The sequence below is a fragment of the Trypanosoma equiperdum genome, assembly GCF_001457755.1.
Source record: "Trypanosoma equiperdum strain OVI genome assembly, contig: ctg_1721, whole genome shotgun sequence".
In the NCBI taxonomy this organism is placed as follows: domain Eukaryota; phylum Euglenozoa; class Kinetoplastea; order Trypanosomatida; family Trypanosomatidae; genus Trypanosoma; species Trypanosoma equiperdum.
In genome coordinates, this window is record NW_027123751.1 from 27,276 (window position 1) to 51,513 (window position 24,238).

At 47.7% G+C, this 24,238-nt stretch overlaps 10 protein-coding genes and 1 pseudogene across 11 annotated transcripts; all 11 read left to right on the top strand.

Annotated features, from left to right (window-relative positions):
* Positions 1 to 4: 4 nt before the first annotated feature.
* Positions 5 to 2,602, top strand: TEOVI_000610100 (SPRY domain containing protein, putative; the record flags this gene model as incomplete). The annotated part of the gene is made up of 1 exon (XM_067222932.1): positions 5 to 2,602. The coding sequence occupies one exon, from the start codon at positions 5 to 7 to the stop codon at positions 2,600 to 2,602; it is 2,598 nt and encodes an 865-aa protein (XP_067079033.1).
* Positions 2,603 to 3,135: 533 nt separating this feature from the next.
* On the top strand, positions 3,136 to 3,690 carry TEOVI_000610200 (B9 domain-containing protein 2; the record flags this gene model as incomplete). The annotated part of the gene is made up of 1 exon (XM_067222933.1): positions 3,136 to 3,690. The coding sequence occupies one exon, from the start codon at positions 3,136 to 3,138 to the stop codon at positions 3,688 to 3,690; it is 555 nt and encodes a 184-aa protein (XP_067079034.1).
* A 416-nt stretch (positions 3,691 to 4,106) lies between these two features.
* TEOVI_000610300 (repressor activator protein 1) lies at positions 4,107 to 6,674 on the top strand (the record flags this gene model as incomplete). The annotated part of the gene is made up of 1 exon (XM_067222934.1): positions 4,107 to 6,674. The coding sequence occupies one exon, from the start codon at positions 4,107 to 4,109 to the stop codon at positions 6,672 to 6,674; it is 2,568 nt and encodes an 855-aa protein (XP_067079035.1).
* Positions 6,675 to 6,953: 279 nt separating this feature from the next.
* Positions 6,954 to 7,232, top strand: TEOVI_000610400 (uncharacterized protein; the record flags this gene model as incomplete). The annotated part of the gene is made up of 1 exon (XM_067222935.1): positions 6,954 to 7,232. One exon carries the CDS (start codon positions 6,954 to 6,956, stop codon positions 7,230 to 7,232), a length of 279 nt encoding a protein of 92 aa, XP_067079036.1.
* A 341-nt stretch (positions 7,233 to 7,573) lies between these two features.
* TEOVI_000610500 (ATP-binding protein, putative) lies at positions 7,574 to 9,373 on the top strand (the record flags this gene model as incomplete). The annotated part of the gene is made up of 1 exon (XM_067222936.1): positions 7,574 to 9,373. The coding sequence occupies one exon, from the start codon at positions 7,574 to 7,576 to the stop codon at positions 9,371 to 9,373; it is 1,800 nt and encodes a 599-aa protein (XP_067079037.1).
* A 757-nt stretch (positions 9,374 to 10,130) lies between these two features.
* TEOVI_000610600 (RNA-binding protein, putative) lies at positions 10,131 to 11,438 on the top strand (the record flags this gene model as incomplete). The annotated part of the gene is made up of 1 exon (XM_067222937.1): positions 10,131 to 11,438. The coding sequence occupies one exon, from the start codon at positions 10,131 to 10,133 to the stop codon at positions 11,436 to 11,438; it is 1,308 nt and encodes a 435-aa protein (XP_067079038.1).
* A 656-nt stretch (positions 11,439 to 12,094) lies between these two features.
* TEOVI_000610700 (uncharacterized protein) lies at positions 12,095 to 14,236 on the top strand (the record flags this gene model as incomplete). The annotated part of the gene is made up of 1 exon (XM_067222938.1): positions 12,095 to 14,236. The coding sequence occupies one exon, from the start codon at positions 12,095 to 12,097 to the stop codon at positions 14,234 to 14,236; it is 2,142 nt and encodes a 713-aa protein (XP_067079039.1).
* A 657-nt stretch (positions 14,237 to 14,893) lies between these two features.
* Positions 14,894 to 17,848, top strand: TEOVI_000610800 (Nucleoporin; the record flags this gene model as incomplete). The annotated part of the gene is made up of 1 exon (XM_067222939.1): positions 14,894 to 17,848. The coding sequence occupies one exon, from the start codon at positions 14,894 to 14,896 to the stop codon at positions 17,846 to 17,848; it is 2,955 nt and encodes a 984-aa protein (XP_067079040.1).
* Positions 17,849 to 18,213: 365 nt separating this feature from the next.
* On the top strand, positions 18,214 to 18,486 carry TEOVI_000610900 (dynein light chain 1, putative; the record flags this gene model as incomplete). The annotated part of the gene is made up of 1 exon (XM_067222940.1): positions 18,214 to 18,486. The coding sequence occupies one exon, from the start codon at positions 18,214 to 18,216 to the stop codon at positions 18,484 to 18,486; it is 273 nt and encodes a 90-aa protein (XP_067079041.1).
* Positions 18,487 to 20,622: 2,136 nt separating this feature from the next.
* TEOVI_000611000 (uncharacterized protein) lies at positions 20,623 to 22,698 on the top strand (the record flags this gene model as incomplete). The annotated part of the gene is made up of 1 exon (XM_067222941.1): positions 20,623 to 22,698. The coding sequence occupies one exon, from the start codon at positions 20,623 to 20,625 to the stop codon at positions 22,696 to 22,698; it is 2,076 nt and encodes a 691-aa protein (XP_067079042.1).
* Positions 22,699 to 23,331: 633 nt separating this feature from the next.
* On the top strand, positions 23,332 to 23,952 carry TEOVI_000611100:pseudogene (annotated as a pseudogene). The gene has a single exon. A coding segment is annotated over exon 1 (621 nt).
* Positions 23,953 to 24,238: the final 286 nt, after the last annotated feature.

Here is a 24,238-nt window from a genome sequence, read left to right on the forward strand (position 1 = left end):
TACAATGGGTAGTTTACCCTGCGACACCAACTTCGGTGGAAAGGACCCGCTTCCGCTTAAGATGGGTGGAAGACGTGCATCAGGGGCCGCATCGATGCCATTAACAGCAGAAAGACCAGAGTCGAGCGGCCAGGGGTTTGGACAGAGTCATCAAATGAGGGCAAAGTTTGCGCGGAGTCGGCATTCTAATAGCATTATTAACCGTAACTGTAAGAAAGAAGGTAAACAGAAAACATGTTATTGCAAACTGACCCCTTTCTCACGCAGTGCAAATGGAAGTAGCCGGAGGGCTGGTTTTCTCCCTGTGAAGTGCGGTGATAATGAGGTCAGTTTAGATGCTCGTAACAAAGCACCGGAAAGCAGGTACATATCCAAAGTGAGAGCTATTCGGCAGGATTTTACTGCTGTCCACGATTTTTCTTTGGGTCGTTGCCGCGGTGATGTTAGGGCAATAAAGATAACTGAGGATGTTATATCGCCCCTCAGTGAATTTCCCATGAAGGATGAGCGCCGTGGCGCTGCAATGGAAGTTGACCGCTCTCAAGGCTGCGACGATGAAGGTCTTAAGTTGCTGGACGCTGAGCCGCTTCCCATCGAACCTCGTTTGGCCCTCCTGAACACTGTGGTTGCTGAAGTGACAGTTACTCCACCACCCCGGTGCCCGTCTGTTGGGTTAGACGTAAAAGGGTTGAGCCAGTCAACACGGCGTGCAGATTCCCAATCGCTAAAGTTGGGTACTGCGTCGCTTAATGACGGAGTGCCGCTTCCGGAAACTGGTACCGTATCTCAACTCATTTCCCAAGAGAATGCACTCAGGTTTGATACTGAGGATGACCAGGACTCTGCGCGTCGAGAGTTGGTGGACACCGTGCAGCTATTATTGGATGAAGCAGTGTTTGGAGGAGCCGAGCCCAGAAGTGCGCATGAAGCTTTTGTTGTGGTGGCGGGAGGTCCTCTCAAAGGTAGTGCCTTAAAAGTGTGTGAGAGTGGGAGGAAAGATAGTGAATGCTCCGACGACTCTGTTTCGTTTCACATGTACTTATGTGACGACGGTGAGGTGCCACCGGTGACGGGTGCAGGGGAGTCGCAGGGAGAAACGGAATGGTACCACCGAGGTACGTCCAGTAGACCTGCTGAATACCAATCTGCCAGGGACACGCAATATACCTTATCTTTATCGGAAAGCATTGAATATCCTGCTCCAAATGAAAGTGATAAAGGCGATGTGAATGCTTCCTGCGATACATATCTCATAACGCCAAACTTGGATGACATCCACACGCGCGAGCGATTTCCAAGTTCACTATACCAGGAGATACTCACTTCCCTCGGTGTGTGCAGCGATGGACTTTGCAATCCCTTGCCCTCTACGGTTGTTTCCTTGCAGGAACGTGGGATGTGCGCTCCACAATTTAGGGGTTCATATCCGGAGCGTCACCGGAAGGTAGTAACCTCAGCGGAAAGGGGTGGAGAGTCAAAGCCCCGTGAACCTGTCATGAGAGGCACCGTGAAGGCGGAAACCGGTGTTCGGCTGGTGCATTCAGATGTGCTGAAGAAGTCTTATGATGCGCATGGACTAACCGTTCAGCAAGGGAGTTGCGAGTTTGAACCGTTAGATCCATCAATTGATTCTGAGATCAGTTGTAAAGAGCAAAAACCCATTAATCCTATACGGGGCAGTTTCTCTGCCGAATTCAGTGGCCATCTCGGTTGTCTTTCGACCGACTGTCAGTGGGCGGCCCCCCAAGCAGAGCTTCGTGATCTTTTCCCCTGTACTGACTTACCCCCTTCACTGCATGTAGCGAGTGGGGCTGAAACAAACCTTTCACGTGTACCAGTGAGAAAGTTTGGATTACCTGTCAATACTTTAACAGATGAGGATGATAACATGGTGGGTTGTGCTCAGGTGGATCAAAGCGTGGAGCAATCAAGCGACGGCGGTTTATCTGTTACAAATTCTGTTTCCTATCATGGTAGCCGCGAGGCCCCCTTTGAGTTGTCCTCTCCTCAGTCACCTGAATTCGAGTTAAATTCTTCGCTCCTAAAACCTGTGCACTACTGGGACACCGTACGGAGCGGCAATGTCGTTGTGTCGAATAGGGGAAACATTTGTTTAGGTGACGCTTCGAGAGCCCGGGAGTTGATAAATGCAGAAACGAGGCGTCGGGGCACCCGCCCTCCAGTGGTGACAATTCCCATGTTTGCTCTCGGAGCCGTTGGAGTAACGGAGGGCAAATTGCTTTTTAATGTTCGTGTCGGCGCTTCACGTTCATTAACTAACGCATCAGACAAAACTTTTGCTGTCGGGGTGACAACAAAATATTTCGGACTACGCCGCGCTTTGGCACCAGCTTATCTCTTTCGCTCTAATGGAACAATAGCTGCAAGCGTGAATGATGCGAGCGGGGTGCCGTACGGTTGCTCATACGCTTCCGGGTCCCAAATTACCGTCTGTCTTGACTTTAACTGCAAGGAACTTAGTTTCTCACTTAATGGACGTTCCCTCGGTACGGCGTTTAGGTTTTTGGATGTGGAGGATCCGGAACCTCTGTTCCCTCTTGTCATTTTTGGTGAAGAGGGCGATACTGCAACCATTGCTTAGCAATTTCCCGCTCCTACCGCTTCTTTACTGGAGCCTTTTGATTGAAGTGGCTCATGTTTTAAATTTTTTAAAAATTCTTTACCTGTATCTATTTGGTTTCCCCTTGTATATGTGTATTTGGGTTATTTACTCTCCCTCTTTACCATCGTATCATTGTACGGACGTGTTATTGTGTTTATTTAGCTAAAAAGTTTACCTTTTGGTGATTTGATAGTTGTTGGTTTGGAAAACGAGTCGTTGCGACGGAGGAACGTTACAGTGGCCAGCGCGGGTGATCCAGAAAATTCAGTTGTGTACATTCTGCGGTAACGTGCAGTTGTTTAAATACCGGCTCCCTCAAATTCAATCTCGTAAAGGAGAGACAAATGAAGATAATAAACGCATGCAGTCGTTTGTATGTCTCCTGTGCATTTCTTTATTGCGTATTTTCACCTTTTTTCCTTCTTTCCTTTCGTGTTTTTTTTTGAAGTGTTCGTTTGGTCGTTTACGCATATTTGACTTCAGACTCTTTGTGGTTGTTAGTGTTCCTGGGCATGGCAGAGCTTCATGTTATTGGAGATTTAGCGTTCGGTGAAGACTTTGGTGGGAAGTCTTATTTTTGTGCTTTTGAGATTGTTACTGGTGAGCACTGGAGTGTAGTAGAGGGTCACACAAGTGGCTGCACGCACATCATGGAGAGCGATTCATGTGGAGGCATTGCGTGGTGCTTCCCCATTGATGTTCATTACACAATGGGCAGTGTTGAAGGTTGGCCAAAGATTTCAATGCAAGTGTGGTCTGTAGACGGCTATGGAAGGAAGGATCTGGCGGGTTATGGTGTCGCGTTTGTGCCACCACCTGGTGGTGAGGAGCAGGAGGTAAATGTAGAGACCTGGAAACCGTGCTTTTGGAACCCGAATTTCTTCATTCGATTGTATGAGAACTTAAGGGAGGCGGTAATGGGTGGTGGACCGGTGCTCTGCGACAAAACGATGATTCATACTAACGATGAAAGGTTCAAATTACGGACAATAAGCAGTGGGTCTGTACGCCTTCACCTTAACGTTGTCGCGCGCGGTATGGAGCGATTAGGAGTCCGTTGTGCTTGAGAGATCGCTAACTTTCGTTGTCGTCTATTTTTTAGAAAAAATTTCAGTTTTTCTTGTGCACATCACCATTTGTTATTTTTTCCCCCTATTTCCTATGTGAGTGGGTCGTAAGCTGTTAGGAGGTTTACAATAGTTGGGCCTATTGTGTGTTGGTACGACATAAAGAGGGTACTGCGGGCTACCTGTTTCTGAATGTGCGAATGAAGAAGTTGCGTAACACTTCTGAAACTACTCATAGTTCATTTACGGTTGTTGTTAAGTTCTTCGCCTAGGGTCATTTCGCCTCAACTCGTTTCTCGTACATTTCACATTCCATATTCCACATTCCAATTTACGTTTTACTCTTTCTATTTTCAGTTCTTTTGTAGGATTAAGTGGTTGCCCGCCTCTGCCACTTCGCGAAGTTTATACATAGGATGACCGACGTTGACGGTGGGAGCGGTGCATCGTGGAAGAGATTGCGTTTTTTTGTTTGTGCCGACACCCTTTTGACATTCCAACCTGTGGATTCGAGCCATCTGGAAGGGCGACCGGGTCAACCTGAGCAGCGGTACCTCCTTGTGGATGGGGAATATCGGCCAATAACATCCTACCCCACCTCGTCACTCTTCTTGGAGACCCTGAAACTGGCTGGTAGCACTGTTGTTGTGATTGCACCGTGGAAACGAGCGAAGACTAAGAAGCTTTTGAGCTTATTTGGGTGGACGACCTTCGACGAAATTCGGTCCATTCATCCTGAACCAGGGAGAGAGAAACTACACCTTGCATGCATCGGGTGCAGTGCGGATGAGTACAGTACTTCAGTGATTGTGACAACTTCGCGCGCTGACTGGAGCCCATCCATGTATCCGCAGCTTGTGGAGGTGAAGCATGGGGTAAATCAGGTGCCACACTCGCTTGCACTATTGAGAGCCCTTTCTTCCTGTTTGCGTCTGGCGGAGTGGCAAGTACGGCTTCCACACGTCCCGATTTCTTCGTGTGCCACACTTTGCCGGTCACGCTTGTTTTCCCACTGTCGATTTTTTCTCGAACCAGTGGTTAGCGAGGATACCACCGTAGCGCTATCAATCAATGAGCACGGTGGTTACATTGTGACAAGGCGTGAAGACGCAACTCACTGTGTGGTTTCGGGTTCTCTTCCCAATTTACCCGGTGATATTTCGAATCTGCCCCCAGGGGGTTGTGCCGCAAAAGCAGTGAAAGAATGCTCAGTATTACCTACTTCTGCAGAGGGACGTTCTGCAGAACCCAAGTCGGCTAAGGTTGATACCGATTCCGTGTCACTAGTGAAGAACCAAGTTGATGAAAGCGATGACAGCATAAAGGACGAGTTCAGTTACAGCGCGGGTAACGCTGCGACCGCAATGGTCGAATGTGGAGACGAGGGGGTGTGGAACGAGGAGAATGCGGATGATGAAGACCCTGTAACAATGATTCCTCCTGGTACCTTTTCAGAAGATGATGAGGATGACGCTCCAGGCGGACTAGAGGAAGCGGATGGAGAAACCGTAATCACGGTCACCACTCAGTGGCTGAAGGACTGCGCGGAAGGACTGTTTATGTACCCCCCACAGGTTTCACACACCAGTAAGGATGGTTCTGATTGGAATATCACGGGGTTGCTGCTGGCTACAATCCTTCCTACATCCGATGCCGAACCTCTGCTCTTGTCCAGTTTTAATACCTTTGCTGAACGGAGCGGTTTCGAACCTCTTCAATTGAATTCAGCAGATGAGGGCGGGCTGGCGGAAGTTATGCAAAGGCAGTGGGGTGGTGTTCTCTGCATGGAGGAAAAGGACGGCGACTTCCTCCTATCGCAAACTAATATTTACACGGAGGCTTTCAGTGATGAAATGGATAAGCACCTCACATTTGTTGCGAATCGATTTTGTGAGGCGTGGAAAGATGCGGTGCAACGTAGGCGGGCCCTTCTTGGCAATGATGCAGGCACTCAAACCACTGTCCCCATAACTGTAACCTTTGGGACGAACACAGAGGTTGAGGTGGCTCCTTCAGTACAGCCGCCACCACCACCACCACCAGCACCTCAACCAACCACCGCCTCTGCAGCAGCGAATGAAGTTTCCAAGGAATCGGCTACCCCTGCTCTTCCTTTTCTAATGCGCGCACTGGGCCCAGCAGAATGGGCAAAAGAGGTAGAGGCGCCACGCAGCCCCCCACCGTCGGCAGTGCCAGATATTCCTTTGAAACAAGACCCAGTGCCGTCCGGAGAAGGTGTGGCGACAGCTGAGAACTCGGTAGGTAATGATCAAAAAGAATCCACCAGTCGACAGGTGGCGGGTGACGCGGGTGACACCGCAAACGTTGCGGAGGCGACTGAGGAGATCGCAGCATTGGACCAACCCTTCGAAAAGTGCTTTATTCCAACGGAAGCCCTCGGAAGTGATCGGGAAGGATTAGACCGAACTCAACTTGAGCGGCAGTTACCGTTTCGTAACTACCCCATAAAGCTGAATGTTAGCAAGAGCGGTATCTTCTGTCAGTTTCCCACCGTATCTGATGCCAAGAGATTTTATGAAGAGGGCACTGTGGAGATTTTAAATCGATCTTTGCCCATTAAACCGGTGTTTGAAAAACGAAACGAAACCGTGGCGCCGGCAGAGCGAAAGCGCCGTCGAAGTGTGTCACCCGGAGGAGTTCATCCTCAAACAGCCGCTGTCTCAGCACTCAGCCGCCGTGGTATTCAGGGAGCCACTTACGCACGCACACAAAGAAGCCGCACAGACAATGGGTGGAAAGCAGAAGGAGACAGGAATCCCTTTGTCCTCACGGAGGAGGAAAACTCACTCCTCACTTCACTTGGTATTACTTACACATACGCACTTGAAAATGTGCCGTTACTTGAACACTATGCCCAGAAGGATCTTTCAAGCAAGGTTTACCGCAAGGAAAAAGGTGTCTTGGTTAAGATGTTGGAAAAACTAAAGGCTGTAAAGGGGACCACTTCGAAAGCGCCACAATAATAGGTAGTGTGTATAGAAGAGGTGTGGAAGATATGCAATGGTGCGTCTGTTGAGATCACAAAGAGTTCCCTTTCTGCTTCATCTAAAAGTTACAACTCTCGTCAAAACTCAGCGCGGTTCCTAATGCTGAACAAAATAAAAACTGTATTCCATTACACCATCTTGTATGTCGGGCGCTCGCCGTGTCTGTGCTGTTTGTTTTTCTTTTCTATCTACATCTCTTACCGTTTTCGCATTTGTTGTCATATACTTTTTTTTGTTTGTGAAGATATTACCCTAATGACCCTTAGCAGCGATGCGGATGCGGCTGATGAGCGCAGTAGTGTTGATGGGCAGTTGCCTCCAACTGAGAGGTGTGCAACCGGGCACGGCAGGGAGCCCGAGGAGGGGACTTTTCTCGGACTGACGGCAGACGAGAGGAGAGCCGGTTTTATCGTTATCAGCTTCCTGTTGTTTCAAGAGGTGGACAGCAACGTGTTCAGGGGCTTGCTTGCATGCTCCATTGCCGCATACACGGTAAAGCAGTATGTTGGGTGGTATCGCAGTTGTCAGCCATAAGGTGAAACGCCTCTGGATTGTTACAACGCTCTTTTTATCACCGTTAGCAACTGCTTATTCAACTTCCTTCTTGTAAACTGGCTCCATTGTTCGTCTTAGAGCCCTCATTCGCCTGCCGGTCGTGCTCGCACACATATACACATACATATTGTTATTGTTATCCCCTTGTTGTGTATATCCGTTCTCCCAACTCTTGTATTGGCTCCGGCGGTAGATGATTGAGGAAGCAGTAAATAACTGTGCCGTCCATATTTTCATCCGTGTGATGAAATGTTTGGATCGCTGACGTTCTCTTCTCATTATTTCTGTTTTCAACGTTATTTTTTTTTCAGCCGTAGGCGATGAAGACTATTGCCCTCATCTCCGGGGGAAAGGATAGTATACTCTCCATTATCCTCTCGATGCGATATGGGCACTACCCAGTAGTTGTGGCGAACATCGCTCCCGAATGCGACGATGGACGGGAAACTGTGCATGAGGTTGATTCTTATTCTTTCCAAACAGTAGGTCATGAGGTTGTGGAGGAAATCGCCGCGTGCATGCAACTGCCGTTTCGCAGAGGCTACATTCGCGCTGACCAGGCGAAGGTGCAGGATCTTCATTACACGAGCAAGCGGGATGAAGGCGATGAAATTGAAGCCCTCTACAGGCTGCTTCGCTCTGTGAAGGAGGAGTTTCCTGAGGTGGAAGCGGTCACTTCGGGCGCCATATTGTCTAATTACCAGCGCCACCGCGTGGAAGATGTGTGCAGCCGCTTGAAACTCCGTTCACTTGCATTTTTGTGGCAGCGGCCCGCTGAGGAGATCCTTGACATCGCCACCATTCTGCGCGTGGAAGCTATACTGGTCAAGACGGCAACAGTAGGTCTTGTACCGCAAAAGCATCTTGGCACGTCCCTTCTTGCTGCACGTCCAGAACTAGAGAGTATTCAGCGCTTGTATGGTGCGCACGCAGCGGGTGAAGGAGGCGAGTTTGAGACAATTGTGCTTGATTGTCCTCTCTTTAGGGAGAAGCGTTTGGAGGTTGTTGAACTGCGCCCTGTAATTGTGGATAACAATGACTACTCTCCTTCCGGTCATGCGGTACTTAAAGTTGCTCAACGTGCAAAAACAGATGAGGAGAAGGTTGCCGATAAGCACATACTGCAGCAACTGTCGCTCTTTACATTTCCATCGGATCGGATGAAGCACCTTCCTTCTCTTGATCAACTTATCTTCGAGGATTTACAAATGAATGAAAACAAAGCAGCATTCCAAACTCGTAAGTCTGAAGGAGATGTGGAGTATTGGGCGTGTACGTGCGGGGTGTACGACGCCTGTATTACATCAGACAGAGGAGCACAGCAGCGTATCCTTGAGGATGTACTTCGGAAGGCTATCGAAGACGCTTCGAAAATTACTCATGAAGTATTTTTCGTGTTAGTGTTATCACCTAATGTGGATCTCTTTGACTGTTTTTGCGCTGCGTTCTCGATTGCCTTTCCTGACGTGTGCCCTCCCGGTTGCTCTTTCGCCGAGATGAATTCCCTCTCTGCATTCCGACTCGAAGTTCTTACTGCACCGCAGTGCTCCATCGATCGTTCAACTATGGTGGTTCGCAGCACCAGTTGCTGGGGCGCCCCATCGTTGGGACCATATTCCTTTTCAAATATGCTGACAGTTGCAAACGAGTGCCGCACGATTGTGTCCGGATGTGTTGGGTTGGTTTCCACCACTCATCAGTTAGCAACCGTGGCGGACATGGGAGATTTAAATGTAACTTCGATCTCTGAGGTTTGCCATTCCATTGGGATACCTGACGAGGGGACGGTGAAGGAGTTTATTGCACAGTTTGCCTTCATGTACGCCAACAGTGTAAATGGACTAACGTATTTTAGGATTCAACCTAACGAAGTAACACATGTCACTTTTTTGCTAACTGATATGCGATTTGCACCTCTTCTCGGCCCGCTGTGGCGTTGGTGTAGTGCGAAACATGGTGGAGGAAGAGAACTTATTTTCTATAGGGTAACGAATTTGAGTGGAGTCCCTGGGAAATATGTGGTGTGTCGGGTATTACCGGTGGTGCGACTTTTGTGTGGTGCTGCCGTTGAGGCCATATTTGAGAGACGAATCACTGCAGATGAGCGGGAAGGTACTTGATTGGGGTTGGAGTATGTGAAAGTGACATTCCATATGTTTATATCGCAGTGATTCTGAGGACCTGTCCCTGTTTGCGTGTTTTTGTTCCAGATAAAACATGAAAGACAGAAATGTGTGGACTGTTTTATGGAGGGAAAAAACAAAGATAAAAGAAGAATCTTCCTAAGCGGTTAACAATTTTGGTTTAATAACGGTGCCGTTGGCTTCGTGCGGCAAGCTAATGTCATTGTCGAGCGCTGTGTTTTGTTTTGTTTCTTGATCTTTATTTTTTTTTTTCTCATCACGTACCTGCTGATTATCTCTCCCTTCCTTCGTTTTCTACGACGTCTCCCGAACCGGGGCTTAGGTTAAAAAGTTTTGATTGGACTAAAACAGAATCAAAAAAGGAGCCAGAAAGGGGGTGAAGGGAAGGTGACTGAGGTGCAGGGGCTCAGGCGAGGAGAGATTTAGGGAGTGGAAGAGGGAAAGAGTATCCCTCATTTCGTCGGATTGTATAACCTGTAACGGAGTAGCGCGGGTATATTTAATTTGTTACTTATTTCTTACGTATCAGGCAGTTTTGTGCGTTGGTACAATCCTGCATACACACAGGCACAAATAAATAAATAAATATATATATATATATATTTGTGGTGGAGGGACACTCTGAAGGTAGCAGCCTAGTTCGAGCGAGGGATTTGGGAAAGGGGATTGAATCGGTAATTGTGGTGAGACTGGCTTGTATTACACTACCAACTATCACACACACAAAAAAAAAATGGAGGAGAAAGAAAGTGATTCTTCGTTTGTTTATGTCAATGGTGAGAAGTTTAATCTCCTCGAGGATGGTCGTTTAGCTTTGTATCCGAGACTTCCTGAGGGGACTCTCCTCTTTGATCCAGGTAACGTCCCACCACAGGAAGTACCGTTATCTACTGATGCTACAGAGCGTGGTGTCACTGCATGCAGATTACTTCCATATGCGCATTACGAGGCATACGTACCCGATCCCGCAACTGGTGATCTTGTCCCCGTCACCGGCGGTTATGTTTGCGCGTATGTATCGAATTTACCCCCGAACACAACAGCTGAAATGCTCGGGCGCTTTTTTGAAGCATTCGACATGGTAGCGGAAGCCGACATCTTTACGGATCCCACAGGTGCGTGCACGGGACGCGGTTGGGTCGTGTTACAGGATCCCGCAAAGTTGCTTTTAGTACCGCCTGTCATGGAATTTTTCCCCCGCAACTTCATACATGTCGCCCTTAGTGACATCATTCCCACACCCGCAATGTTCCGATCAATCACTGAATCGTTGTTACAACCGCCTAGTTCAGTCGCTGACCTCGGACCTCAGTTGAAAGCGTGTATTGATCAGTGTGGGAACGGGAAACACGTTAACAACACGGAAGTGCGGAAGGGTGATGGATTGGCAACCATGCCCATTCTTCATGCACCACTGGACACGAGTGTTGTAAACTTGGACGCTTATTACTTTGTTGTGGTGATGTCGAGAGAGGATGCTGAGAGGTCCGTCGAAGCCGGTTTTTTTCGAACTGAGCCAGAGAACCAGCGTGCTTTTTATAAAGTAATGGACAGGGGACCAGTTATAATTATCGTTGTTCTGCAGCGGTGCTCCGCTGTATTTGGTTTTGGTCAACTTCTTTCACCCGTTGACGATGGTACCGGTGATTCGCTTTGTTTCATACAGTGGATGAAGCATGGCGTGTTCCTTGAGGAAACTGATTTAAGGGGTCCGCAGAGCGTTCCACTTTCGAAGATGCGGGATGGAATTCCATTGAAACCGGAGATAGGGGAGGGTATATGTTACTTGGCGAGTGGTTATTTACCAACAGCGGCTGTGCAGGACATGTCTAAACGAGATGCGCGCCATGGGAGGCAGCGTCCAGCGGTGGGTTTAACACCTCGCCAAACAGGCGGGAGGCAAATGGTGCGACCACCTCTTCTGCCGGTGCCACGGGGTCAAATGATTGCTGCTCAGAATTACGTTAAGGGACCTCCAGTGGGTCGTAACGGAGGTTATGGTGGGGGTAAAGCAGTCCTGAACCCTCGTCGGCAGTTTTAATTCCATAATTTACTCGTACGATACGTGCAACTGCCATTGTTGTGGTTGACGTTAAACACGACCATGGTATTATGTGGCAGATCTTATTCTTTTCTTCCTCTGGTATAGGGTGTCTTTTTTTTTCACCTGGGTCGTTTTTGTCGTTCATTATGGCCTTGGTGCTGAGAGGATGTGTTTAACGTCACGCCCCCCTAACTAAACTTCCTAGAAGATGCGTTTACAAAGTTCAGGGTCCACTGTGTACGCTTAACGTTACGCTCCCCTATCCTTTGTTTATTCATTTAGCGCAGTGCTTGTATTATTTATTTCTGATGGTCGTACGTGTTCGCAACATTTTTCTAGCCGCCCTCCTTTATAAAGGTGCTATTGTCAACACTGTTATTTTGTTTCGTGTAACTGTAGGCGTGTGGCGGTAGTCCACATTATTATATTTTTTCTTGGTTATTGTCATTTGCGGAATCAATGCACTTTTCTGTTCAAAAATATTCGTGAGATGGTTAGTCTTGCTTTATTTCTGTTTGTTTCCTTCTGCTCAAGCAGTGCAGTTGCCTCCACACGTCATATATATATATTTGTATTTTACCACATCTTTGTATTAGGTAGTTATATATTTTTTGTTTACCTCTTTTTTTTAGTTGTGCTCTCTCCTTTACCAAATGACTATGTGGTTTCCTGCCGAGACGGTACCCTCCTCAGCGCGGAAGGAAGGTGTGACGCCTCGTGACAACGGTGGTCTACTTTCGATAGGTTGCGACTGCGCCTGCCATTCGCCCCCACGTGACTTCAGTCACATTTTGGAGTCATCGCACGTAACATTCGCAAATTCGAGTCGCGGTGTGTCTTACAAGGGAATTGATCCACCGGTCAGGATGAGGTCATCAATTGGTTCCGGTGCCCGCACGCAAGATTTACAAGTTTCATCTACCAGTCGCCGTAAGCGTGCGAAAACGAGTAATAATCGTGGCGCTCTGCACGGTGTTGAAGAGTCTTACTTGCAGGAAATTGATCATCTGCAACAGCTTGCCAAGCAGTTTGATGAGGAGCGAAGTGAGGCTGTTGATCGAGCTGAAGAAATGCGTGCGGCGTACGAACGTTCTCGTCAGCAAAGTATCTTGAAAGAGCGTGAGATCCAGTCACTTGGGGATCAGATGCACCGTTTGCAGGACAAGTTACATAGAGCCGAATATCAGCTAACGTCAGTGCAGAGTATTTGCAGACGTGATGCCGAGTTTCACCGTGAGCAACAACTGTTGTTATTTGAAGAAAATGAACGGAACACTCGAGAGGCTCTTGTGTTTGCGGAAGCCAGTTGGAGGACGGTTATTCAAGAAAGGTGCTCAAACACTATGTCAGCTCTTGCCCATAAGCAATACTCAAGTGTAGAAAGGCACTCTGAAGAATTGGGTGTTGCGCGCCATGGCTGTCGAAGTGAAAAAACATGGAATCAAGCGTACACCGATCGACCCGTGAGTTGTCCTGCGCAGCGCTGCACGTCAACTTCACGTCAATACTCAGGGCAACAAGAAGAAGATTGTTGGGCAACTCCAGCAACTGGTATGAAAAGTACTCTCTTAGCGGAGCTGCATCAGTCGAAGAAGCGAGCGGATGAAACCATCGAACAGCTAAAACGGGAGTTAGAGGAGAAGGAAGAGGTGATTGCGTCGCTTCGAAACCAGCTCAATCTCCAAGAGGAAGGACTGCAGAAGGTTCCGAGGGCTGGCGGATCCGACGAGTCATTGATGATGGAAATGCAGGCGGAAATCGATGACTTACTTCTAAATGAACTTCTCCTTACTCACAGTTGCGAGCGTTACGCCCTTGAGACAGAGGCCATGGAGGAGTTAACATATGCTTTGCGTTGGCTTCTGCAGCAACACGCGTTCGCTTTGCAGGAGGCTCCCTTTATCACACCGCAGAGGACGCCAGCGGGAAGCAAACAACCTGTTTTGCCACGAACGCCTGGAACTTCTCCACATCTCGTTGAAGTTCACTCTGCTGCATCTCCGGGCTGCAACGATGTTACCACATCGGTTGCGGAGATGCGCGCTATTGTTGGTGACACCGTGCTGGAAGTGATAAAAAAGGAACTTCAGGGATGCCTTTTACCCATAAGATTATCTGTAGAGTCCATGCGCGCGTCTTCTGAGGAGTTGATCGGCGACTTGAGGAAGGCGGTGAGGGATGCAGGATACAATGCTCCACAACTAACCCCATCAATTACCATGGGAGAAATAAAAAGTGAACACGCGGCCCTTTTGCGTAATATTCAACGAAGTTTGGACGACATGAATACGACAGTTGCACCGCCTCTGTGTACGGAACTGAAGCAGCTTCGTGAGACGGTTGTGAAGGTGGGGCGGCTAACAGCCCACAACAATAAAGTTATGGACGATAAGCTCAGCGACATTCTTCATTGCCAATCTGCTGTCTCGCGGCAAATGATCCTTTCTGCTCTTCCATGCGATGAGAAGCTGGATTTTTGCCGTACTCCTGTGGCGGAGTGTTCGACGACGGTGCCACCAGCCAAAGTGAGTCTAAGTCGTGAGGGAGCCAATGCGATTTCCAGCGTTGGCGGGGGTTTAAATTACAATGCCGAAAATGTACTTTCAGATGGGGGAAATGAGAGTGGAGTTTCCATTAAGAAAACGCAATCGCACGAGAGTAGTGGTGCTTATGTGGACTCCACGGGACCCGCATTTCATGATTGGGATGTAGAGAGCTCCGATAGTAAGTTTATGGTTCCTAGTATGGATGTGTCAATTATACGAAAAACACCATATGATATAGAAGATGCTTAGAGCAAACGAGGTAATGGGATTTTGATTCTTTCATACGATAGGAGTAAGCAAATTTCCCCTTATTTTCTGGCTTCTCTCATATCGCTTTGTTCTGTCGAGTTGTGAAGGGATTCAATATGAGTGAACAGGGCCCAAAGAAATAAGGGCTAATATACAATTTTTCAAATGTATGTGTCCCCTCCCTTCCAATATCTTGTCGTGAGAGGCAACCATAGATTGTGTCGACATTTATAGTGGAGACACTCTTAGACACACATGTAGTGGTGGAAACCGACTATTTTGCGTTACTGTTGTCGCTGTAACTTCAAAGCGGGAACATTTGGGTTTGGTATTTCTTTCAACATGTTGAAGTTTTGTTTCTACTGCTTTAGTAGTTTCTTTCCTGCTTTTATTTTTTTGCGTCCTTTGCTCCCATTTAATCACTTCTGCTCCTCATGCATTGGGAAACGCTTCCCTTTATCCCCCGTTTACATGATGCGTCTTATCCATTTCCGCTGCATCTATGAATGGCGCTTCCCCGTTTTCTTCCTTCCGCACCCCTCAAAAAAAAAAAAGAAAAATACACTTCCTTTCCTGTGTAACTAATTAACCATTTTAAAATTCTATTGTCCATATTTACGCAGAGTGTGACCTCGCCACTGTGCAAAGGTTGGAATCATGTTCCCTGGGTCAAAAAGGTCGAGGGAAGAGAATAGTGAAGGGGAAGGTGCAATACAGGAAACCTGCCCCGCCACTTTCCAGCACATGTCATTGGAGTTGGATGAGATTACGAAAAGTGTCGGCAGCGTTAACGGTGCTGTACTGCAGTCTGTAGTGCGAAAGGCGCAGCAACTTCAGCGCACGTTAGAGGGATCACGCACTTCAAATGCCGAATTATGGAAGCAGATGTCGCGATGCCAAGCGAACCGTGTAGTTACTGCCCTTTCACATGCTCGTATTGCGGATGACTCTCGGCAGAAAACCCTCTCAATAGGTATTATGAAGGAGCAGTTAGAGAGTTCTACCGCCCTTGCCGTGGGTGAACTGATGAAAGGTTTCGACTCAGCGAGTAAGACGACAATTGCTTTGTTTTCATCGCAACTGGAGGGTGAGCAGCAAATAAATGAAAAACTTGTGGAACGTGTGCAGAATCTTCTCCGGGGTGCGCTTCAGGCCCTTCAGGTGTACTCGCAGAGGGCTCTAGATGCCGACCTCTCGGCATTGAAAAAGGACGTTACTATTGCCCGTCTGCAGAGTTCTCTTTCCTTTTATCAGAATGCATCCCTTCGCCATCATGAAGAGGTGCTTTCTCTTATCGATATGGTGCGCATTTTGGCTTCAAAGGGTAAGGATGCAGACCATGTGAGTTCACAACTTCGTCAAGCAAAGGCCCACGTACGCCTCCTTGAGAAACATTTGGACCTTAGTGGTGTTGTGCATGCTATAGTTCCCCCAGATTTCGTGCCCGTACAGCCGGGAACGGAGCCGCCGAATCCAGCGTTGCAGCGTACCGCACCGGAGTACTTTGCCCTACGACTACTGCAGCACCGTGATGTGACGTTATCTGAGCTTGTCGATGCGTGGCAGCGGCAGGAGTCACGTATTGCGGAGGCGGAGGCGAAATATGTCGCTCTTAAGGAGTCAGTTGCCGTGTTGCGACGGGAGGCGCTGACAGTCCATGAGCACTTCATTGAGGAGCGGCGGAGGCGGGAAGTAGTGGAACACAGGTTGGCGGATTTGGTGCGTGAGCGTATTCATCCCAGTGGTAGTGAATCGCTTTCGCAGCAGCTGACGCAACTGCGCATGGACTATACAAGGGCTCTCGATAACTCCGTTCAGATGGCGACATCTCTGAATATGGCGCGGGAACAGTTGTCTGACGAGAGGGCCAAGTGCGCGGAGTTGGAAAGAACCGTCCAGCAATTGAAAGATGATTCGGATGCAGGTAAGGTGGTACACACGGTGGCTGCACTGCGACGGTACTATGAGGAGGAGGTTTCTCGTTTACGGAATGATACAGTAAATGCAGAAACGCAATGTGCGCTGGCCGTCGCGCAAGCCGAAACGCAGCAACGAGCAACAAGAGAGGTAGAGGAAGCACTTAAGATAACGGAGCGCACAATGACTGATGTTTCATCCGCTCTGCAACGTGTCGATTCCAAGCGAGTTGACGACAAGGGGAGAAGACATCAGGGCGGGAGTGGTGTCGTACAGTCAGGTCAACTGGCTGCTGAAGTCAAGGACGCGGTTTCACGGAGTGAAGCACACTTTCAGAAGGCAATAACCTCCTTTGAAGCAATGTTGAATGATAAAGCAGCGCAACGTGAGGAGGACTTGCGTGCCTTTGGGCAGCAGGTTTTGCGGCTGATCGCAACGTTTGAGTCACTGCAATCGGTTGCTAGCGCCGCGAACGATCGTTCGGAAAACGCTGCCGTTGTTGTGGATGTGACAATGGAGAGACACCAACGTGACGAAATTCGCTCTTTGCTGCGGGAGACCTTGGCGCAGACATTACATTTCTTATCAAATAAACTTGAGACAACTCAGATGACGGAGACCAATTTGTTGGATGCTGCCATCAACGACGGGCAAAACGTGAGTATGCTACTGGACAAGGTGCGTGAGGTGACTAAAGAACGAGATTTGGCATTGGAGCGGCTTGCCCGCTGCGAGCAATTGATTGATCAGCATGGTTTGGTTGCGATGGATCGTGTGCTGATGCACGAAGCACCAGTAGACAATTCGCTTGACGCTGTGGAGGCTTCCGAGCAGATAGCAGCAATGCGGGAACAACTTACATCACTTCAGGCTGTGCGAGATGCAGCCATGACCGAATTGGCAGCATTACGGGAAGAAAAGCAAAATATTAGCGAGGATGCCGAACACACTGCTCTGCAACTGAAGCTACTGAAGAACCACAACAGCGACCTTTTGTCGTCGTTGCAGGAACATCTCACACGCGAGACAACCCTGGTAGAGCAACTGCATCGTCAGCAACGACAACTCCAACAGATTGCTGCGGACGGTGAACAGTCACCTCCAGCCAGCAACCCCGAAGAGCGTGTGGAATGCATGAAGGGACCACTTGGACAACAGCTAGAGGAACTGTGTAGTGGATTCACTGCTGTGAAAGAGCAGCTCGTGTATTTGTCGGAAACGATACCGGGGAACAGTGGAGAAAAGGAAGCCATAGAGTCTCATTTACTTCGATCTGGCGTGAGGCAGGTGGCGGATACGTTGCGGCAGGCGCTGCAGCGGGCGGAGCTGTTCCGAAACTCCCTTCAAACAGAGACAGCGGCTTTAGATGTTGCGGAGGAAACGGAACCATTGCAGGGCGCCGACACGGCAACCGAAGGCGAGCAGGGACAGTTAGCCGCCCTGAAGGAGCAGTTGGCTGCCGCAATGAGTGCGCACGAGTCGCTCATTAGAGGAAGAGATGAAGAGTTGGCGCGTTTGCGTGCAGAGCTTGCGGCTTCTGCGAGTAGAGAGGAGTCGCTACGTAAGGGCCACGAGGAGTTACAAAAACAGAATGCCGATATTCAGGAAAAGGCGATGCGACTACTGCACGTCAACAAGCAACTTGTGGAGAGAGTCAAAACCAGTCGAACTGAAGGAGAATCCCAGTCCAGTTGATTTTTGTTTGAACCACAGTAAAGGTTCGTAGCGCCTTACGTCTGCTAGTCAGGTTGTATGGCAATTCGTGTACGTGTACGTATGCTCGCGTGTTTTTTTTTAAAGTGAGCAACTTCCAGTTTGTTGGCATTTTATTGTCATAGTGGTGCAAGTACTACCGTGATTGTCTTGTTCTGTTACCCTCTGCTGCTAAGCCGATGATTTTCCGAAACCGGTGTCCGCCTGGAGGTGCCGTTATCGCGTGCAGTATAGTTTTCAGATATCGCACATCCTAATTTCTCTCCCTCCCTTTGCCTCTGTTCATTCAATTTTAATATAATTTTCTTCTGTAGTTGTAGAGGAACTTTACCGTCCAGCACGCAAAGATGATGAGTGATCGCAAGACCAATGTAAAACTGAGTGACATCAGTGAAGAGATGCAAAACGATGCACTCCTGGTAGCTGCCCGCGCCGTGAAGGAACATCAACTTGAGCGAGATATTGCTGCGCACATCAAAAAAGAGTTTGACAAGCGTCACAATCCCACGTGGCAGTGCATTGCCGGCCGAAACTTTGGCGCTGATGTCGTGCACGAGAGCAAGCACTTCATTTATTTCTACGTTGGTCAGATTTCCATTCTCCTGTGGAAAACAGGTTGAGGCACCCACACAACCCGTGTTGCGGCATTAGAAAACAGGTCAGTTGTCGTCTTTTCTCGTTTTTCGTCCTTTTCCCCCTCTTCAACCTCTCTCTGTTTCTGCCTGCGGGAATAAACAAAAAAAGGAGAAAAAAAAAGGAAAAACATGTAGATACATACTTCCCTCTCAACTATTGAACTGCGACTCCCGTGACGATTCGTCGATGTGGTTGACAAGTGTCAAATTGGGCAATGAGAGCATGTCATGCTTTCTTGCCTGCCATATTTAGTTGCGGGTCCCGTTACCAAACTGAAACTTTCGCATTTGTTTCTTCTTTTCTTCTTCCTCTGTCGATAGTTTAAGTATCTAGGAAAGTTATGGCCAATATTATTGGAAACTATTATCAACTTGCAGGCGTACCAACACGGTCGAGGGCAAACCCCTACACGTAACGACATTGATGTCGTTAAACTGCAAATGAACACATTCATATCTGTAAAATAACTGTCGGGAACGGCCCTAATCGCTGTGAAGAATTGAAAGGCCCATGCTTTAATGTTTGCGACGGCTCCCATAAAGGTGTGTTGCGAGATGTGTTGTAATCTTGCTTTTGAGGAAACTGTTTTCCCGCTCTCTCTCTCTCGATATATATTTATATATAACGCCTTATTTAGGTGGTGGTGGCGCTTCATCACGCAGTATTTCACAAGCTTCCGTGATGTATTGAACCTTTTTATAGGAGTGTTTATGTCAATTTGGCTTTAGGTTACGCCTGGAGTTGAGACGGAGTGCAATTGTCCCTTTGAGCGGATTTGTGAATATTCCAGTTAGAAATTCCGCTTTCAGTTTGGTTTGAAGGGGATAATGATTGAGAATTCGTGATTCTTTATCACACTCTTATTCGAGTTGGAATACACATCAATATGTGTGTATAACTTTGATTGGGATTATCAGTTTCCCTTTGCTGTAATAAATACTTCATCTCAAGGGGGAATGCCGAAATGATTTCATGAACAAATGAATTTTCTTCATCAGTATGTTAATTTGTGAAAAACTTTCCGCACAATGTTTCCAGAGGTGGGTACTCGAGTATTTTTTGGAGTGTTTTTTTGTCCCTCTGCATTTGGATGTGATTGAGAGGGCTTTTTGCCTGTTTTTTTTTTGAAGAGTGCCCTTTGCATGAGAGCGGCGTCTTAGGCCGCATTTTTTGTGCCTTACGTCAAGCCACATTTGTTCTGCCCGTGCTGTTGAATGAAGATCCCGTGATGTTGCGTTGGTAGTAACGTCACATTGCATATGCCATTCGGTGTAGTTCATATATTATATTACATTATATAATATTATATTATATTTCGTATTGTGCTGCTACTTACGTTTTTCGGGCGTTGTTTTGTCACTGAAAAGTTGTTTTTTTTTTCGCCTTGACACGTCTCGCTTTTAGAGAAGCAGGGGGAATCACTTGCTTATATAAATATATGTATGTGTATGTGCCTTTGTTTGAAAGGAATGTGCATTGTCAAATTCCCCTTTGAACTGAGAATTCGCAACTCATGTGTCTCATAAATGCGTTGTGGCTACTTTTTTTTTTTTCACCGACGTTTTGCTGACTCGTTCACTGAATTTTCCTCCGCTCTCGCACCTCTGATTGCATAATGATTCCTTCTTTGGTTTCTATACCTGATTATTATTATTATTATTTTTTTATGTGGCCACGAAGTCGCATGCTGTGCGATCGGTACATTTCTTATGGTGATGTTTGGGAGTTCCTGTGTTCGCCCACCGTGCTTCCCCTGCATTTCAAGTGGCACTGTCTTTGAATGAGCAGTGTTTGTGCTTGCGCGCAAAGCTCACACGTTTCATTTTTTTTTCCTTTCCTTTAGTGATAGAGATGAAAAGCCGTGAAGTTATGGCGATTTGTATGCATAATGAAGCGGAAGCACCACAGAGTGTTTTTTGCTTACTGGCGTGGATGTTCCTGTCGCTTTTTTTTCTTTCCGTTTTAACTCTGTTTGCCCCTAGTTCCTACCTTTCGGTCGTTTAGCTTTAATAACTGATGTTGGTGCCACCGTGTACTTTTGCGTGTCTTTAAACTTGTTTAATACCTTCATACCAACCATTCTTAATTTATTAAGTAATACTGGAAAGCAGGTTCCTGCAATGCTGGTGGCAGTTCGAGAGTTCCGCCCCGACGAGGCGCGCCGCGTGTTTGGCGGTTGTCCGCGAATGCGTTACACAATTAATAACACCGGTAGTGAAGTTACAATCGCAGATGTAACGGACTCCAGGGCTCATCAAGTGCTAAAGTGTGACCTCTTCGCTCAATCAAACAGGAAGATTTTTGATCACGTTGTTCTGCCAGTAGCGCGTGCAATATTGCCTCCGTTTGCTTCGTCAGAATCCGTCATTGTAGTAGATGGAACTGAAGTAACTCGTAACTGTACATTGTTTGATGCAACGGAAGGGCTTTTAGCTCAATGTTGTCGGTTGTTTATGTCCTTGTCGGTGGATTTAACTGCAGCGTTGTTAGAGGCCGTTTCATTAACCGCCATGGAGTTTGGTGATGACGGTTTTGTAAAGGATTTGATTTTAGGTGTCTCATTAGCTGCAAATAAAAAAAGTAAAGCCGACCTTGGGGGTTCTAGCGATGATCATGCTAGTGAGAGTGCAACTGCTCTCCTCCAGGATGTATCATGCTGTGAAATAAAGGACGAATATGCCATGAGAACCGTACTGGAGTGTGTGCGTGGATCTGTTTCCTCTGGATGTAGTCAATTGTTCGGGTTGTCTCTGAAATTCGCCGCTTCTTCACGACAAAAGAACACAACGTTATGGTTTGTATCACTTTCGGCCTCAGAACGGGCACGTAGCGTCTGTTCAACACGACACTGCATAGTCACGGCTGCTCAACTTCTCGAATGCCGTGCGCCTCATGAGGTGCGAATCACCACTGCGCTCTCATCTCTAGTTGAACCTGCGCTACTTGGCCGGCGTCCGGGGTTGTGGGTTTCATGTTTTGCTCCCGCCACTCCTGTTGGAACAAAATTCCCGGAAACGTTTAGGGAATCATATCGTATAGCTGCCACAGGAGCCCACGTGTATGCTTCGCGCAACGGCATCAGTACTTCTTGCTCCATGTGCCTCCTTAAAGAATGGATCTGTGCCTGTGAAGGGGGCACAGCGACGCACATTGCAGATAAACATGTTGTGGGAACTAGCAAATTGGGGGAAAAGACTGACGATTTTGTATTTTACACGACGCGAGTAAAGGGACCCGAAAGACAAATCCAACGTCACATGGGAGGGGAAAACGGTATGGGCGGAGGGAAAAGTTGCTTGGCTTCAAACAAAGCATCTTACGAAAAAGTGGGATGTGCTACAGCGGCTGTGAATCACAGAAATGATACAAGTGGTGCTGAAGTTGCAGACGTTAACTCGAAGAGCGATGAATTTATAAAAGGGTGTAGCAATAAGTGCCATGATTGTCGGATCGATTCATCTGCTCATGGAAAGCACCGATGCCCTCGGTGCCCTTTTGAAGTTGCACATGGAACGTTGTGGTTTAGGTTATTTGTTCACTTGCAAAGTGAGTTAGATCGTTATGCGAGGCGTGAGCACGTCTATCGGCGTTGTGTTATGAGCCTGAAAAGGGCCCTCGTCTCTCGGCAGGTTACTTCCACTGAAGCAGCGGATAAGTCTGCACACCACAAGCAAGAGCTCCCTCTGCAAGGAGGGGAAAATAATCTTCAGGAAAATTCTGGGTGTAAAGCTGAAAAAGATGACCAGCGGGTTGAACGCCTTCGCGAGGAGTTTCGAGAGATACAAAAGTCTGATACGAGAACAGAGCGTGCTCTTGAGACATTTCTCGAGGAACTACAAGAGGAACGGAGACGCCGTGAGGCAAACGAAGAGAAGATGCGTCAGTTATTGTCATCTTTCAATCCAAAGGAGTATAATCACTCTGCGGAGGACTTAGTTTCGGTACTTCAGAAGAAGTGTGAGGCTGTGCAATGTCGGGAACAACCGGTTGAGGATGCACCAAAAGCTGAAAGAGAACAGTCCACTCATGGTTCAGCGGCATCGAAAACGGATTGTGCACCTTCTGTGGAGCAGGTCCTTTCTCCAAGCAAAATTAAACCTCCCTGGATGTTGACTCCTTCCTCTGATTCATCACTGAGTAACGTAAATGTCCTCAGAGGGTCTCGCAAATCTTCCCGTGTGGAGTCTTCCAGTTAGTGCCCGAAACGAAGGAGGAGGAAGGGGAGAGGAGATTATGTGCAGAAAATGTTGTCCGCCAGCGGCAACTGCACGGAACCGCTTTCACGACGGATGCACCTCTTCTTTACTTGTTTCCGCTCCTTTGAACTATGTAGTAACGAGGGGATATCAGACTTTCTAGTGTGTGTGTCTACGTTTGTGTAACATTATTGCTTATACATCAGTTAAGCGCAGCTATATATATATATATATATTTACGGGGGTGCTGCTGCTTCTCTTTTTTTCTTTTTTCTTTTCCTTTTTTACCTCTGCGTTGGACATGTAATAGATGCGGCAGAGGTGCACCATCACTTTATTTGTATAACATCACGAGTATTTCACCGGTGCCTGAGCAGGTCCGTGTATATTTACGATAATGTTTTGCGTGGTCCTCAATGTTTCACGATGTGGTGTACAAGCCGCATATGGTGGCGGTTTGGAACTATGATGAATTCGTGCGGCCTCCATTTCTGAGCCTTAATGGAAATGTGCTGACTAAGTGTGCATCCTAGTGGAAGCGAGGCGGAACACGAACGAGAGGAAACTTTCTAAAAAAAAGAATGCCCAGGAGGACGCTGGGATACTACGTTTCTTTTTTTTTTTCCTTTAAATATGTTTTTCTTAAATTTAGTATCCTTCCCTTTTCCCTCTCATTTGCTTTTGCATTATAAAGGTGGGATGAAACGTCTACGCCGCTTCGATAGCGACAGCGATGACGATGATGCGGATGGATATGTGGAGGAGCCACTTCTTCGGTACACTCGTGACGATAAGGATGAGATGTTGTGGGCAATGGGATTAAGAACGGAGGAACCGGACGTCGAAAGTAATGGAGCTGGAAGTAGCAGTGGTTGTGGTGAAACCGTTGAGGGTTTTGTAACTGATGTGTGCGATGGACAAATGCGCGAATCATACCAAAGCGCGTCAAACGTACGCCCTCCAGCAGTAGCGACGAGGAGGCGACATGCCGCCCTTCGTGAGGATCGAGATGTTCCGGATCACTGGAAGGGACTGATGTCAGAGGAGTTACTTCAGGTGTACTTCACAACTTTAAGTTACGCAGAATCAGGGCACTCACTAGATGATAAGCTCCTTGCGCAGTATTTGCCGTACTCCGAAGAAAGGTTCCGCCCAGTGGTGCGTGCGGATGAGCGGATATGGGAAAATTCATATTGTATTAAACCCGGTTGGCGATGGGACGGTGTCGTCCGTGGCGTTAGCACCACAAATTGATAGTTGCCGTGCGATTGCGTTTCCTTCCTGTTAGTTGTACCTGCAGTTTCTCTTCTTCTTACTGTGCAGTCCCGACAAGTGAGGTGGTCTTTAGTTCTAAGGCTGCAATTGCCACTATTAACAGTTTTGTGGCGCCGATAAGAAATGAAAATACTGACATGTAAAACACATGTCCAGATGTAGTGGTTGAATGCCTCATTCACTCAACCTCTTTGGTGGAAGGTTTGTGGTCACCTTATGAGTTGATGGGTACAGAAGTGAAGGAGTGCCTTGTGAGTGTTTTTCT